Below are 16,602 nucleotides of genomic sequence, written 5' to 3'. Positions count from 1 at the left end.
ATGATCTTAGATGCATATTAAAGCGATTTCAATCGTTTTGATACGAACAATAAAATTGAAAAGCTATATCTATTTAAAATTTTGCACAGTTTAAAATTTTTATTCTCTTGAATGTTTGCTAAAATAATTATTTAGCTTTTAATTAATTTTACGTAATATATATAGATTTTTTCATCAGCATTATATTCTCCAATATAAAAAGTACCGTCCATTTATACGTAATTAAAATTCAATGCTAATCTTGTTATGCTAAAGTTTTTACAATACACTTTTTAAATGGTTTTAAAATATATGTAACAATATGAAATAAATGATACTAGAGGATAGATTGTATTTTTAAATTAAAAAGCAACTATATTCTATGGTGTTCAATTACCATTTTTTTCCTTATGAGTTTTGATATTTCATATTTAATTTAATCAACTAATGATTAATGGAAATAAATATTTATATCAACATAATCAATATAAAATTTATTTGGGAATATTTTGTTTGGAAAACATAAAGTATGAAGAGACAGTGATATAAATAGTTCAATTTTTCTTTATTTTAATGAAAATTGGGAATTAATTTTTCACGATTAATTTTAAGGAATAAACTTCAATATTTTAATTAAAGAAAATTAGTTAAAAGAATCTATCACTAAAAAAATAAAATATTTTTTGGAATATTTTATATGCACACTTAAGTCGAAAAAAATAATATTGCTGAATTTTTGCTTCTTTTGAAATAATATACACACTATCGGTTATAATAACACTAAAACATGCTCGTTTTAATTAATGTTGACGTTTTAATCAATGTTGACGTTTTAATCAATGTTTCACCAAACAATCGTAGCGTTATCGCTGACAAAATAATTATATGGATGATAAAATAAAATTGAAAGTTGCTTGATAAAGATCCATCAAGGATGTAGAAAAAAATTGTGATTATTACAGATTGTAATTTATAGTGAAATGTGTCTACATAATTTGAAAATATTATGTTTTGTTTGTTTTATTTTAGACTGCTGGTGTATCGGATAAGACATTGTATTTAATTCTGTGAATAAATTATTTGAAACGTATAGCATTTATTCTGAATAACGAGTTTCTTTTTGTGAAACTTGCACATTTCGAATATGCTTCATAGAATATCTGTATTTTGAATATGATTAAAATAAATAAAATTTAATATTAAATTTAATTTTACATTTATTTTTATTAATATTCGTTACATGAAGTCTATCTATCCATAAGTAAATACCGTCGTTGGAGTGATATTTTATCCAGTTCAGATAATCCGTGTTTTTCACATATATCCCAGGGATTCCAGGATCGGCGCATCCGATACCCCAGGAGACTATCCCTATTAAAATGATGGAGAAGATAATCGCACATGAATGAATTAAATCCTATGACATAATTTATGGAGAGACGTGATCTCACGAGATAGTCTCTTTTCCATCAACAATCAATATTCAATTTTTAAAATGTGATAGCAATATGTATGCACATTAAAGAGGAATTCTGTGTTTCAGTGTTATGAATAATTATAGGGTGTTAAAAAAGATTATTTGCAAACGCTTAGAGATGACAGAAGAAGTTAAAAGGAATTTTTTTTTTAAGTCACTCTAAGCTTCGCGGATTTGTCATTTTTACATGGGTTTGCATGGGCAATAATGTTATAATAGTATTGATGAAAATCATTAATTCTTGTTTGTCATATCCCATTGTGTGAATTGGCAGAGGTAGGCCTGTAATGCGTTTGTAATGATTTTTCTTAACACCGTTGTAATAAAAACGTATATATATGTAGTAAAAAAAAATTTTGATAATTGTTTAATCATCTTAAAAAAAAATATCTTTCTATGATTTTTTGTTTTTATTGAGATGGAAAATATGTTATAGAATTGTATAAGAATTGATCTTACCAATTACTTCATATTTTCCATTCTTTCTTTCATATAGAAGAGGTCCACCGCTATCACCCTAAAATTTTAATATTATTAATATCATTGAAGTGCGATTACATATTATATATTTATCAAAAAAATTGATAATATATGTAACTTGACAATTTTTTTTATGTTTACTAATTTTTAAATCGCTCATATAACATAATTTGAAGACTGCGCAGTGAAATAAAATTTTTAGGAAGTTAATTTCTTCAATGATATATGTAAAAAAATATATACGACGAGTATAATATTATTTTGATCAGAATGCATTAGAGAATTAAATTGATTATGATGTGAGACAATACCTGACACGCATCTTTATTGTCACTATAAGCACACATCATTGATTCCGTGAGATGCTCTCCAAATGAAGTATTCCTACATGCGACCCAGGACATTATTTTCAAGGTAGCTTGACGCAGAAATCTGGACGTATTTCCTTCTCTACGGACACGTCCCCATCCAGCAACTTTGGCATGATGTCCCTTGTAATGGGATTCTATCATCGAATACATATTTGTATCACTCTTTTCTATATTTGTCATAAATTTTGAAATATGTATGAAAGAGTTATAAATATTTTTTTTTTTAATTTAAACATTTGTTCAAATTAAGTATTATAAGTATAAAAGCTAAGGAGAAAACTGACCTTTATGCGGGAGACATATGGGTTTCACATTTTCATTTAGTTCAACTGGATACTGTAGCCGAATCAGGGCAATATCGTTTATATCATGGAGTTCGTCACTTTCGAAATTTTCATGTAAGATTACCTCATCGATTTGAGCTACATATCCTTCGTTTAAATTTTCAAGATCGTGCATTCCTAAGCCAATTGAAAGATCGGCAGCATGAACCCTACGCAACTCGTAGAAAAACACGAGAATCAGAACATACTTTATGGCTATCTTGCAAATTACTTATATTACACGTTACATTTACAATGATATGATATATTTTATTATATAACATAAATAATAATACATTTAATAAAATTTGTTAAGAGTTTTTGCTCTAGAAATATTAATATAAACGTTTCATATTGAAAAAGCTAATCCATTTAAAGTTATAAATTTAAAATTTTAAAGAATTTTATTTTATATAATGTTATTTTTTTTAGATTTCTCCAATACTTCTTAACAATTTATCGGTATCTATCATAAAGCAGTTATTAATATTACATATGTAAGTATGCACTGCATATGCCTTTCGAGAAAATATATAATAATAATGATTCAACTTTTTTTTAGAGAGAGAAATACGGAAAAGCAAATAAGATACCACTTAACACAATGTCCGGCAGTTAACACATATCGATCATTAATCAATGTGCCTCCGCAATGAAGAGTTTTTTTGTTGAATATTACTACGATCCAAGGAAATATATGCGGGATTGTTATTTTTCCACCGACAATGCGATTTGATATTCCTCCCGATTCTCCACATTCTGTTATAAAGAAATTAATAAATCGATTAAAATTTTATATAAAAACATATGATAAATGTATACAGTATTATACGATGTATATCGTAGACTTTTCTGTATATTACACTCTGTGAAATTTTCTAAACAAATTTAATTGTGAATTTTATTGTCAACTTTTTTTATTTTGTAACTCTGTTTTATTTTCTAATTCTGCATATATATATATATATGATTTTATATTTGTTCGTATTATTATTGTTCTAAAGTCCAATTAACGAAATAAGAATAAAGAATTAATCGAATTGAGTGGAAATGTTTGCCGAACAAAATAATAATGACAGCAATTTAAAGCTAGTGTCTATTCACTTTTCGTGCAAACGAGAGCTTTGTTAAACGCATATGCGTGTACTACTTGCATAATTTCGATCGTTACCACAATTCGGATTTACTCGTAAACGTAGAATTCTCCACGCGCGTGCCGCCTGAAAATGAACACAATGTAATTATTCGGCAAATCGTGAATTATCATTCGTATTTCGTTTCGATTTGTTCTCGTGATAATTTCACTTAATTACTCTCTCAACGAACGTCTAGGATCAGAAGCACACCGATCGCGGCCATCAAAATTAAATGGGACTTCATGTTGCGCGACTCTTGCGACATTTCATCTGCGAAACCTTCGCGACTACTGAACGCGGTGCAGGGAACATTCTATATTAATCTACGAATAACAACGATACCAATTTAGGTATCGAACTATCGCCGAACTATCAAATATATCGCTTCGTCGGCGTTTCATATTGCAAGAACCATGTACTCGTAAATTGTCATTCTTATTAACACTTGGTACATCGGATGGCAAATTCTAACGAATGCTCGTGCAATACGAAATATACTACAACCTATTCAAATTAATCATCGAAGAGATATATTGGATGTAAATATTATACATTCTATAAAATAAATAAAATATTTTCTTCTCTTTTAGAACAATAGAAATTTCATATACGTATAAAAATTTCTTTACGATAAAATTTTTGCAAAAATAGAAGGTAATATTATTTTACATTTATTTATAACAGTTTTGTAATTGAATAATGTTTCTGATGTAACTCAAGTGAATTTTATCTAGATTTTTATATCAAACGTCGTTCAGGAAATTTTGTGCAGTTTTTACGGATCATCGGCTTTTCTCATCTTATGTGTGTGTGTGTATGTGTATATGTGTGAAAGCGTTATAAATTACTCTCAGAAAGATGGAAAGAAGGGCGAGTGTGTTAAGATAGTATATATATGGACGATAAATTCTTATAAGAACTTCCTATAGCCATTATGCTTATGGTCAAAGTAAGTATATGAAGAAGAAAGCGGAAGATTTGGGAATCAGGCGTAAAAAAAAAGAATAACAATCAGAATAACTACTCTTTCTTTCTCTCTGTGATATTTAAATCTAGAATATGCAATAAAGATAAGAATGATTTCATTAGTAGTTGCAGAATAATTTTACGATGTGGCATAAATCAAATTACAATTTTATCAGCATTATTATTACACAATTTTTAATATGTCTTGAGCTTAAAGTTAAATGAATTTTATCGGTGAATTATCATTTTTTTGGCTCCTTTGTCGAAGATACGAACAAAACTTGGCACAGTTCTTGCAGATATCGTATCATAGTCATCGATCAGGTCATGTATAGAGAGTCGGGAGAGTCGTTTTACGAGAACAGTTTATGAGTTATGTATAATAAAAACGCAGTCAACGTAAATTCTAGGTTTATGTAGTATACCAGCTGATAGACGTTCAACATATCATGGGAAATTTGTAAATATCTGCGAAGATATTCGCAAGAATAGTCACATAATTTTATTTTATGCTTGCTTTTGTTTATTTTTTTACTCGCTTATTATAGAGGCAATGATTAAACATTGTAGGTAATGATTATAGAATTATATGTGATATTATGAAGATTCTATATCAATTGTATTAACGCCAACAATACTTAGAATCGCGTTTCGTTATTTGCAATATCCATGGTATCATTCGCGCGACATCCGTGAAAAAATCTGGATAATTAACATTGGCGCATAATATTCCATTTGAAGTAACTCCTGCAAAATAAATTTTATTAATTTTATGTTATATACATAACTACCGAATTATTATTTATGCTATAACTCACCTATTAAGATATATTTATAATTGTCATTTAATATCTGAAGAGGACCGCCGCTATCTCCCTGAATTATACAATTTTCTAGTATATTTTACTTATTTTATTTTGGTGTAACTTTTAATTAATTAATTATGATTAATTTATATAATAATATGATTAATAACTCAATAATTAAAAATGAAAATCAGAAGAATTTTTAAAGGCACTTTAGGGTGCTCATAAAAAATTATATAATCAAAAATTAAAAAAATAATATCTGTATCTTTAGAAATATTATATATGAAAATATATATATATATATATATGAGAGATATAACTTTTCAATATATATATATATATATATATATATATATATATATATATATAATGTTAATATAAAAATAGAATTATGTTATCAAAACGATAATGTTACAATTGGTTAAGTACCCCGCAAGTACCGCGTGGTGATGTTTTATATCCTGCGCAAATTAAACTCGAGGTGTCGGTAGGACATTCCGATCGTTTAAATAATGTTAAATCCACTATACGCAAACCACATTTTTTATTAAATAAAGTATCAGTTTCTGAGAATCCCCAGCCAAGTGCAGATACGGATTGTCCTCCAAATTGAGAGATAACATTAAGTCCTACAATGTACAAAAGAAAGTTATTGGCAATTATTAATTTTATTTAATTGTAAATTTTCTTTTTTGCAGATACATGTATGTATATTAATTTATATATTGTATATGATAAGATTATAACGATTACCAGGTTTTGGTAAACAAATTGGTCTAACAAATTTGTTAAAGGAAATTCGCATAATTAGTTTAACCAACATAATATCGGCAAAATTTGTTTGGCTATCATAATTTGGATGTGGAAAAATATTCTCAACAGAAAAAATCGTACTCTTTGCATCCCATTTGCATGAATCATGAGCACCGACAGATACCTTCAGATCATCTTTATTGAAACTATGAAATACAACATAAGTAGGTACATATTTTATTTATTAGATGTGGACAATTTTTCTGTAAATATAATCTATTGGTATAAGAGCTTCACATTATTTAATTTAGATACAGATTATCGTAAGAAACAATGATCTTTATGTATATTAAATAATGTACGACATATATGTACCCATAAACAATACAGTGAGCTGCTGTTAATACATAACGATCGTTTATAATTGTCGCTCCACAGATTACTCGTGATCTATTGACGCTTATAATACCAGCCATCCAAGGATATTCATTTTCAGAAACTTCTTGTCCCCCAATTATTCTGGATGACGGCAAAAATATATTTTTCTTTCCGCATTCTAAGGCATAATTGTCATATAAACAATATTCTTATAACAGTTAATTTACGTATTTTTATAATAGCTTAATAAGTTCTATTATTTTTTAATTTTTTTTACATGTATATAAATCATAAAATATTCTAATTAATTTATTTACTGCATTTTGATTTTTATTGGAAGATACACACTAAATTAAGAACTTTTATAAGGAATAAAAATAAAATATGGTATATATAAAATATGTGTGTAATATACCATAATTTATAATAACAATTTAATATTTAATTTGATTTTATAGTAGTAGAAATACTTTATCATTATTTTTTCTTATCATGTGTGAAATATTAAAATTATTTATGATGAACTTTACCACAATATTCATAATCAAGATTTTCATAAGATGTATCCGTATGTCGATTCACTCGCTTATACCATAGTAATGTGTTTGCATACTTAAATATTAGACACAACAAACTAATTAGTATAAAATACTGCATGTGTAACACTAAAGAAAGATCTGTCACTTTTACACTAAGACGAGTCTTACTAAACTGACATGTGTTACACTTAAATGCATGCTGTAAATATTTTAATGTCTGTTTTAATATTCCATTGTGCTTGAGTATAGTGTAAACTGCGGACGTGGTTTAACCTACTAATATTTCTTAGATAAGATAATACTTAAGGTTCCAACTGTTTCCTGTAAAATGTAATGAATTGTTTAGATATGCGAAATGTTTGAACATCATAAAATTATATGCTTACAATTCGATGGTGAGTTTTTTTTAGATTTTTTTAAGTAAAACTATTTAAACAAAATGTAATGCTTTTTATATTTAGAAACACAGCAAAAATATTTTTACTTTGACAATATTACAATATTACAATATTGACAATATTATGCAACACATTAATATATAATATATTATTTTTTTATTTTATGCATATTTTATACATCTAAATGTGTATATATAATAACAAAAAATGTATACACATATACTTATGCATTTAAACTTATATTATTTTAATTTGAGGTACTTTGATATGGAAAATGATTTCAGATGCTTTTTCTAAAATATAAATTATATAGCAACAGAAATAATAAATTGATAATAAATATCATTATTAATATATTATATTTATGTAACGTAATGTAAAACGTTTGCGTAGCATGATTAAAAAAATTTGTATGTTATTATTTGGTACAATAACATGCATCTTTAGTGTGTTGCAATATCCAATCGAGATGTGGACCAATTCTCGTAAAGACAGTTGATCTAATAACATTATCGCATTTATTTATGCTTGGAATAATACCTGTAACACATACAATACACATTTTATTGGCAATATATTTCTTCAGTTTCTCAAAAATTAATATTTTACATGTGTGCTAATCATAAAATATGTACATATAATTCGATTAAAATTTATAAATCAAGATCCAAGTTTGTAAAATACATTGAAAAAAGTACATTATCATTAAATATAGTTGTACCTTTTTTAAATGTCAATATTTCTAACAACTTTATATTTTTAATATTTTTTTATTTAATTTTTGTTTGTATAACAAACAATTATACACCAATACTTACCGATAAGATCATAAATTCCAGCGTACGATCGATATTGCACAGAAGACCCGATATCATTCTATAGATATACAATATTATTTTTTATAATGTTTAATTAAATTTATAAGTGTTATTCGTATCATAATAAATTTATTTTAATACAATACAAATTATTGTAGGTTGAGAAAAATGTTATTATTTTGCTACATTATCTGCGTTTATTTAATAGATTCAAACACACTATTCAAGAGTATATTTATAATAAAATATATTTAGCTTACCTCGCACACCAGAGAACTTGTACCCACAACGCCGATGCATCCGTAATCGTCATTGAAATTTGTCAAATTTATTCCTGATTTTATACATTCGCTATATCCAAGAATGGGAAGCCCTAATTTTCGTGGTCTACATGTCCAAGTGTCAATATTATCTTCGGATTTGCTTATAGTCCAGCCACTCAAAGTTCCAACTTGGCCAAGATAAGTTGATCCTAAATTAGAAAAGATTTGAATATATAGTTTAATAACTCTTATTATAAAAATTCGTGAATATCTAAAAAATAGAATATATATTTTGTGTAATATATGTATGTTCTATTTTTTAGATATTTACAAATTTTTATGATGCAAATCACGAGAACACACCTGGATTAGGTAGACATACTGGCGATATTCTTTTCTCAAATTTAGTTGGCCGACTTAAACGAATTAAAGCTAAATCGTGAGTATGCGATTCCGGATTGAATTCTGGGTGCAAAATTACGGATTCAACGCTAACATTTACTGATGAAATGTCCAATGTGCATCTGTCATATTCGCCCAAGGATATTTTTATTTCGGGTACTGTTGCTCTATTGGAAAAAATATTAATTATATACGAATTGTTCCAGAAAAAAAAAAACTAGTCTATATAATTTTTCTTTATACCAACCCAATAACTTGGCTAGCTGCTGTCATGACATAACGATCATTTATCAATACTCCACTAATTATCTTGGATTTTACGTGAATATTTGCAAGCCAGGGAAATTCATGCGATTCTGTATATTCACCACCCAATAACCGCGTTGCTTTACGATTTGATCGGCCACATACTATAGGTATAAAATATCAAAAAAATATTTTATTAAATACGTATAATAATGTAGGTGAAATGTATACAAAAAAAAAACATCATAATTGAACAGTTAAAAATTTTGATACAAAAAGAAAATTCTTAAGAAAGTACTTGAAAAATTTCAAAAATATTGAGTTTTAAGAAATTTCTTATTTTTTGCTTTTTGGCTTAAATTTATATTATGACAGACACTTTAATTATAAAATAATTATATACTCACGACAGGCACCACAGGTTCGGAATCTTCCAAAAAGTAAATCCAAAACACTACGTTCATGTCTGGATGCAATTTGATCATCGATCTAATCAACAAATGTATTTGCGAGTTCTTTATAAGCTTTATTTGATGTAGTTATAATAATAATCTTTCTTTGCCGAAAAGAAATATAAAAAAAGTTACGAAATTTATTGTAATCATTACTCACGCAGAATAGAAATAAAGAGATATATACTATAAAATTTTTTTACATTTTACTGCAAATGTCAAATCTTTACAGTTTATGAAAGTGTAAAAAAATTGCGCATGAAAAAAGATTATTATAACAGAATTTGATGTAGCAAGACTAATATGGAAAGGCTTACGGAACGGAGAGAAGAAATAATGATGCTTTTGTTGCAAAAGGTTGTGCCAAAATTCACTACAAAGATACAAACGAGATATTTGACATAGTCTTGCAGCTTCATGACTTTTCTGTCGGTAGTCGAAGTGATACTGGTCTTCGCTCAAGCAACTGGTTTGCGTCATATAGCGGGATTATAATCGCCCGCATCCCAGAAAATCCTCGAGAATGTACATCCTACATGTTCCTTATGTTTACATTCAAATTCGTATTTGCGGGTTTTATCTTTGTATCTGTGTGTATGTGTGTATTTCGCTCTCTTTTATATTTCATTTTGGCTTCAAGCCGGTCAGTAACCGGTCCGCTGATCCCGTTACATGTTTTCCGGTATTGCGACCAGTATGTCAGTTAATATGAACAAAATTTATTTGACAGCTCCAACATTTGAAGAAGTTTAGAAATAAATTTTGAACACTTAATACAAATCTTTACATTTATATTAATTTTTACATACATAGTGGCACTGTTTAATTAAGTCAGATTATTCTATATGTACTTCTATATGTACTTCTAATGTACTTGAAATTTTTTTTAAAATTGCTTTTAGTTATACATCTAACATCGTAAAATATATATTTTTTTAGAAAATAAGAATATTAAAAATTTTAGGTATATATATAATTAGGCACGTGGAGGATATAATACTTATCTGAAATTAATAAAATTATTATAGCTTAAAAATCAAAATACATAATTTAAAAAATTATTAGAATGTAATCAATATTGCATTATAAAAAATTCGTAAATTCGCATTTAAAGATAATTTTTTATTCAAATTTTTATTACATTTTTATATAAAGTATTCTAATAATAAACATTTTTCATAAAAGATATAACACTAATAGCTTAAATCTACAATCTCAATCTTACTTATTTATCTTGATAGTAAAATGGAGTATTTTAGCCTTTGGCTATATTTGAGCAATAATAAAATAATTATACAATATAATATTATTCCCACAAAAATTTTTTCTGGTAACGTAATTAACATTACAATTATATTTCTCTGTAACATTATTTGTATTTATACATTGATTGCCTATATTGCTTATATAATAGCTAGATACAAACGACAGAAAATAATAATAATAAATCGAGAATGGAAAATGAGAAAATAATATTATAAAAATGTTCAGAGTATTTTATCCATTCATCAGCTTCGAGACTAACACAATATTATTCATAATCATTGCCAGATATATAAATTATGCATTAAAAATATCGTCAACGAAATATCATTTTTATCCTGAGAATATAGCACAGGTTCAAAGAACATAAGGCAAAGAATGCAAATATCCTTTTGTTTGCTTTTCATCGTATCTACCATTAAGGAGCGCTGAGTAATCACATTCAGTTGTGCTCACAGAAACAGCCGTCCTTTGAATTCTTCAAAATCCAATCCATATACCGTGTGACCCTTGTGTACACACCTGGATAACCAGGTCGAGCGCATCCATTACCCCACGACACGACGCCAATGAGTTCATACTTCTTGTCTTCACGTTCCGTTACAAGGGGTCCACCACTGTCTCCCTGTAATATAAAAGAATTATATCAGACACTTGACTGCTTCGATAATATCTTTTTTTTTTATTATTGTTCTTTTTATTTTTTATTAATCATATATATTTCAGGGATATTTACTTGACATGAGTCCTTCTTTCCTTCTACGTAACCCGCGCATATCATATTGTCCGAGATCATTCGGGGACTATAGCTGGTATTGCGGCATTCCTGAAGACTCATGACTGGAACTTCGACTTCCTGGAGAAGGCAGGACGGTTTGCCATCTTCTTTCAATGTGCCCCAACCTGACGCGATTGCATTTACCCCTACGTATTGATTATCTGAAAGGTAATTCTACATTACATATTATAATAAATAATTAATAATAATTCTCTATATAAATAACAATACAATTAATTAACATCTTTTTCAACCTTTTGTCTAATTAATTTATTCAATTTAATAATATAGTTGCATATATAAATATAATTGAAATCCATCAAAAAAATGTATAATTATTTTTTTTAATAAAAATATAAATACGAATTATATGAAAATTATTTAAAGAAATAATTAAGAGTTTTTAAATATATGAATTTATTAGATATAATTCATTATAATGCGCTTATAAATGCTCAATGTCATCGCATGTTAACAAATTAAAGAAATATTATCATGTGCATTTAAAATGCAAATTTAAGGCCTCGATTTCAAACAGAAATCTTCATTATTACGCAGTTATGTATGTATGATGCATTATAGTTGAGAGAGTAAGTACCCGTATACTAACTGATTTATAATTCGGTTATCGTAATCGTTGTATAATAAACATGACGGCCAATCGTAGAGTGCGCAATATTGTTCAATATTATATACTCGATTATGAAAAACAGTATTTATTAAAATTAACAATTGCGGATACGCTAATTTAATATCGATCAAGCATGAAATTATGAATACATAAGGTAGAAGGTAGATATCGATAATGCATTCGACATATAAAAGTATATATAAGTGCTATAATAGGTGTATTGTCTTTAGCGAAAACTTTATATTGTCATACAGGTAAAAAAATATGGAAATTATTGAATATATATTGAGTTGAGATCTGATAATGTTTATAAAAAGATGGTTATTTAATTTTTTAATTGTATTGATTTTAAAATTTCTGACAATATCTTCAGATCTTAAGATATAATCTCGTTATTTTATTGCACTTATATTTATATTTTTATTACATTATAAATAATGTGCTTACCCAACAATGATGGCAAACATATCGGCCGTATCGTATCACTCAATGGCACTCTTTCATTGAGACGAAGTAGTGCGATATCATTGTCGAAATTCAGAAAACTAAAATCACCGGTCATTACACGTACCACGTATCTGGTTTCCGTTGGCTTTTCGAGACATCGGTCATGTTCTCCGAAAGTAACCTTGATCATGAACCACATGAATCTGAAAATAAGACTAGAAGAACTGATCACATTCGCCTGGCAAATAAGATCGCGAAGGAGAAACTCGTTTAATAAAATTAAGAGCCCAAGGAAAATCATAAAATTTAACTTTATATTCTTTAACTATGCAAAGGAAATTGATATGAAAATAAGCAAAATTTTGAGCAAATTATAATTATTAAGAGTAGAATAGTTTAGCATTTCGCTTCAGGATAGAGGGGCTAACGGCATAACTTTTCCTTGTAGCGTGACACTAATTGAGGATGCAAATATGAAGTTCGACCTGTTTACGCATCTAGCAGATGAGTCTAATGATTTAGTAGTAATTTTATACAGTTATACTAATATATAGAAATAATTTTTTACATGCCTATCTTTTAATAGTTTCATTTATGTGTGTGCAAAAAGAAACCTATCTCTGTAACTAATATTATATTCAAGTAGTAAAATTAAATTTTATACTTTTATTAAATTAAAATCTATGTTATTAGAATTTTTATTAGAAATAGTTAAATACAAAAAATAATTAATTATTAATATAAGACTTTTGTGGCAAAAATTCTACAGTAAGTACAGTTAAAAAATTAAATCTTAATATTAATTTTATTTTTAATAAATATATACAAAATTTATAAATCATACCTACCCCTTCACACAATGCGCGGCTGTAAGGACGTAGCGATCATTTATTAATGTTCCGCCGCAATAAAACTTGTTTAGATACGATAATCTGGCTATCCATGGAAATTCATTCATACTCGTTGTTTGACCACCAACTATACGACTTTCTTCATTTCGTAGCCCACAACCTAAATTGTATGATACATTTTTTATACAATATGTTTCTTAACGCTATATTGCTAATAAAAATAAATTTAACAGCTAATTAAATTTACTCACTACAGTAGCAAGGAGCAGGTGAATTATCAGAGTGAGGTGGTTTATTACCAAAAAGTCCAAACAAGTTTTTTGTTTTATCACTAAATATTCCGGCCTAAAATCAAAGTGATTATGTTTAATGCGTTAATCAACATGCGTTAATAAAATAATTTTGACAATCAATAACTTTATTTATGTCATAAATCTTAGATATATATATATATATATATATATATATATATATATATATATATAAAGATATATAAGAATTTTTATATTTCACTTCTCCGCTGTTTTTTCACAAAATTGCAATATTTAGGTATTACAGATTTTTTTTAAGTTTCTTAATATAGGACATGTAGCAGTAAGATGCATATCATGCGAAGAAATTAATAAAAAATCTACACGAGAAGAATTTGTCTTACCTGGCAATTTGCCATCATCAAAAGCAGAATTAACAGTAAACCTGGATAGCGCAGAAACTTCATGTTCTGCGTCCTAATTGAACTCTTCATGAGTTGATAATTGCACCAATAATGCGACACTTTTAATTCACTTATAGATAAATAGATTCAGATCTTTGTAGAGATATTTTTGGGGGAAGAGTTGCCACACTTGGGCACCGTCAAGAACGAGTCATGGACATGTCCCTGACTGAGAACGACTATCATCGGCATCCTACGCCGACCGTGGAGGACTGAGGTCGAAGAGGTAATTGCTATTCCGGAAGGGAAGGCGGGCACAGCCGGTCGGCCGGTACCTGACCAGTTCACGTTCATGTTCAGGGTCGAATCACGGATGACTGTTATTGACCGTCATCATGGCCACGACGGCCACGGCATCGTCAATTATCATATTCGGAGCTATGTCAGAGGTATGATCTACGTTTTGATGAATTTTGATATTAGCAGAGGTAATGTCTTTATGCTTTTTTTTTTATTTGGTAAAATATAATATTTTTAATAAGATAAGTTTATATTAATTATCTTTTAATTTTTTTACATTTAGTTGAAGAAGTTTGTTATGTAGAAACGTGGATATCGCCGAGTACAAAATATTTTTTATATTAGATTTTTATATTAGATTTAATTAATGCGCTATTATGAATATTAAATTAAGAATATTTAATGCAAATAAAAGAGATGGAAGAAAAGGAGATACATAAATGCTCATCTATATTTTATTATATATGCATATACGCATTTTGTGCGTCATTATCGTTCGACAAATATTTCAACCGTATTAACGATATCTCTCGTCAAGTTTCGAGTAAAGAAGTGGTTCTATTAGTATACAAATTAAACCCTGATATTTCCACTTTCGACCAAAATTTATAATAAAATTTATTTGATTGCTATCCTGATGATATCCCGATGTCGTACTATCTCTTAGAATTAGTTTCGATTAAAAGATCAGGTTCTGCAACTGCGTCATCGTTATTATTAGCCACCAATTTCATATTTTTATAAAGAATATAAGAATTTATTTTAAAATAGTATTACACAATTTTCAGCTTATTTATTATTAATATTATATCAAAACTGCTGATCGAAAATAATTAAAAAATTATTATTTTAATAAATAATAAAGCATAATATTTTGATATTATATTTTGTACTATTGATCTCTTATAAAATTTGATTTATTGAATAAACTGAGTCGTCATAAATGATAATTTTTAACGTGTCACACATGTAAAGTATAATATTGATGAGTTATATTTTATAAGATTTTATCCGTATGTATATATATAATATTGATTATCTTGCTATTCATTTATAAATATCACGCAATGTTTTGTACATTATTATTCGAAATTTATATTGGATTATTTAACAGATTATAACAGATTTTTAAACTAAATATATTCCAGGTTTTTATATTATTATCGTATTTTATATTATAATACACATATATTATATATATTACATAACAGTCAAAAAATATGGCCAACATAAATTATGCTATTATGTACAGAATTGCATGTGTGCGAAGATACTTTTACGTTTGCATGCGTCAACTTTAGCCCGGTTTGACAGTGAACCGTTATCGGTTGCTGATTATTCCGGAAACGTTCGACCGCTATTCATACGATTGGAAATGCACGATAGAAACGTGCGGAGCGAGCTAAGCGTAGTTGCGCTGTAAATCGTACAAAGATTATAGGAAATATTCCGTATAATAATACAACATATTTCTCATATTGTTCATTCCTTCATGTATAAACAAGCGCTAATTAATAACAATAATGATGGCCTCAATGCAAGGAACTTTATATTAAATACTGCACAGAGTAGTTTTTGAATTCAAAATTTCTAAGTAATTGTTGGTGATTCAACATGTCAAATGTGCTCATTGCAGCAAATCGACTACAATCGCGCATATAATATGTGCTTTGAAATTTTATATACAAGGTGTAAGAGTAAAAGCAGATTTTCAATTGGTGCATAGACAGCCTTCCTTCATATTTGCATGGATCCAATTGAGGTATCGTGTCACTCGAGTATAAACTCCGGGATACCCAGGTCTACCACAGCCTACACCCCAAGACACTATACCTACACGTAAGTTTTAGATGAACAAAAATATTATGACAGTAACGTGATTCCTAC

The 16,602-nt window shown here is 27.9% G+C and overlaps 4 protein-coding genes across 5 annotated transcripts in view; all 4 read right to left on the bottom strand.

Annotated features, from left to right (window-relative positions):
- Window positions 1-1,128: 1,128 nt before the first annotated feature.
- Window positions 1,129-7,695, bottom strand: LOC126857769 (clotting factor G beta subunit-like). Its single transcript, XM_050607487.1, has 12 exons — window positions 7,203-7,695; window positions 6,670-6,850; window positions 6,295-6,500; window positions 5,971-6,170; window positions 5,551-5,608; window positions 5,366-5,479; window positions 3,802-3,850; window positions 2,592-2,800; window positions 2,248-2,441; window positions 1,916-1,973; window positions 1,195-1,350; window positions 1,129-1,139 (listed from the first exon to the last, which is right to left on the bottom strand). The coding sequence occupies exons 1-12, from the start codon at window positions 7,327-7,329 to the stop codon at window positions 1,129-1,131; spliced, it is 1,563 nt and encodes a 520-aa protein (XP_050463444.1). The 5' UTR covers window positions 7,330-7,695.
- Window positions 7,696-7,871: 176 nt separating this feature from the next.
- On the bottom strand, window positions 7,872-10,248 carry LOC126857616 (vitamin K-dependent protein C-like). The gene is made up of 7 exons (XM_050607246.1): window positions 10,108-10,248; window positions 9,746-9,827; window positions 9,340-9,502; window positions 9,054-9,259; window positions 8,688-8,899; window positions 8,428-8,485; window positions 7,872-8,149 (listed from the first exon to the last, which is right to left on the bottom strand). Exons 1-7 carry the CDS (start codon window positions 10,207-10,209, stop codon window positions 8,028-8,030), a joined length of 945 nt encoding a protein of 314 aa, XP_050463203.1. The 5' UTR covers window positions 10,210-10,248; the 3' UTR covers window positions 7,872-8,027.
- A 663-nt stretch (window positions 10,249-10,911) lies between these two features.
- Window positions 10,912-14,672, bottom strand: LOC126857615 (trypsin-1-like). Of its 2 annotated transcripts, none has more exons than XM_050607243.1 (6): window positions 14,416-14,672; window positions 14,012-14,105; window positions 13,758-13,920; window positions 12,910-13,124; window positions 11,790-11,992; window positions 10,912-11,678 (listed from the first exon to the last, which is right to left on the bottom strand). In XM_050607243.1, the coding sequence occupies exons 1-6, from the start codon at window positions 14,503-14,505 to the stop codon at window positions 11,496-11,498; spliced, it is 948 nt and encodes a 315-aa protein (XP_050463200.1). In that variant the 5' UTR covers window positions 14,506-14,672; the 3' UTR covers window positions 10,912-11,495. The 2 variants fall into 2 exon arrangements, with proteins under 2 accessions (XP_050463200.1, XP_050463202.1); XM_050607245.1 differs by having other exon boundaries at window positions 10,919-11,678; window positions 12,910-13,112.
- A 950-nt stretch (window positions 14,673-15,622) lies between these two features.
- The window catches only part of LOC126857768 (uncharacterized), a 29,509-nt gene continuing 28,529 nt past the window's right edge, over window positions 15,623-16,602 (bottom strand). Inside the window, 1 exon segment of the mRNA XM_050607486.1 lies at window positions 15,623-16,548. Coding sequence (XP_050463443.1) covers window positions 16,427-16,548 — 122 coding nt within the window. The 3' untranslated portion in view covers window positions 15,623-16,426.

The sequence above is a fragment of the Cataglyphis hispanica genome, chromosome 22, assembly GCF_021464435.1.
Source record: "Cataglyphis hispanica isolate Lineage 1 chromosome 22, ULB_Chis1_1.0, whole genome shotgun sequence".
NCBI classification, from domain to species: domain Eukaryota; kingdom Metazoa; phylum Arthropoda; class Insecta; order Hymenoptera; family Formicidae; genus Cataglyphis; species Cataglyphis hispanica.
The sequence above is the reverse complement of the archived record's forward strand: the minus strand, read 5'-3'. Positions and strand labels throughout refer to the sequence as shown.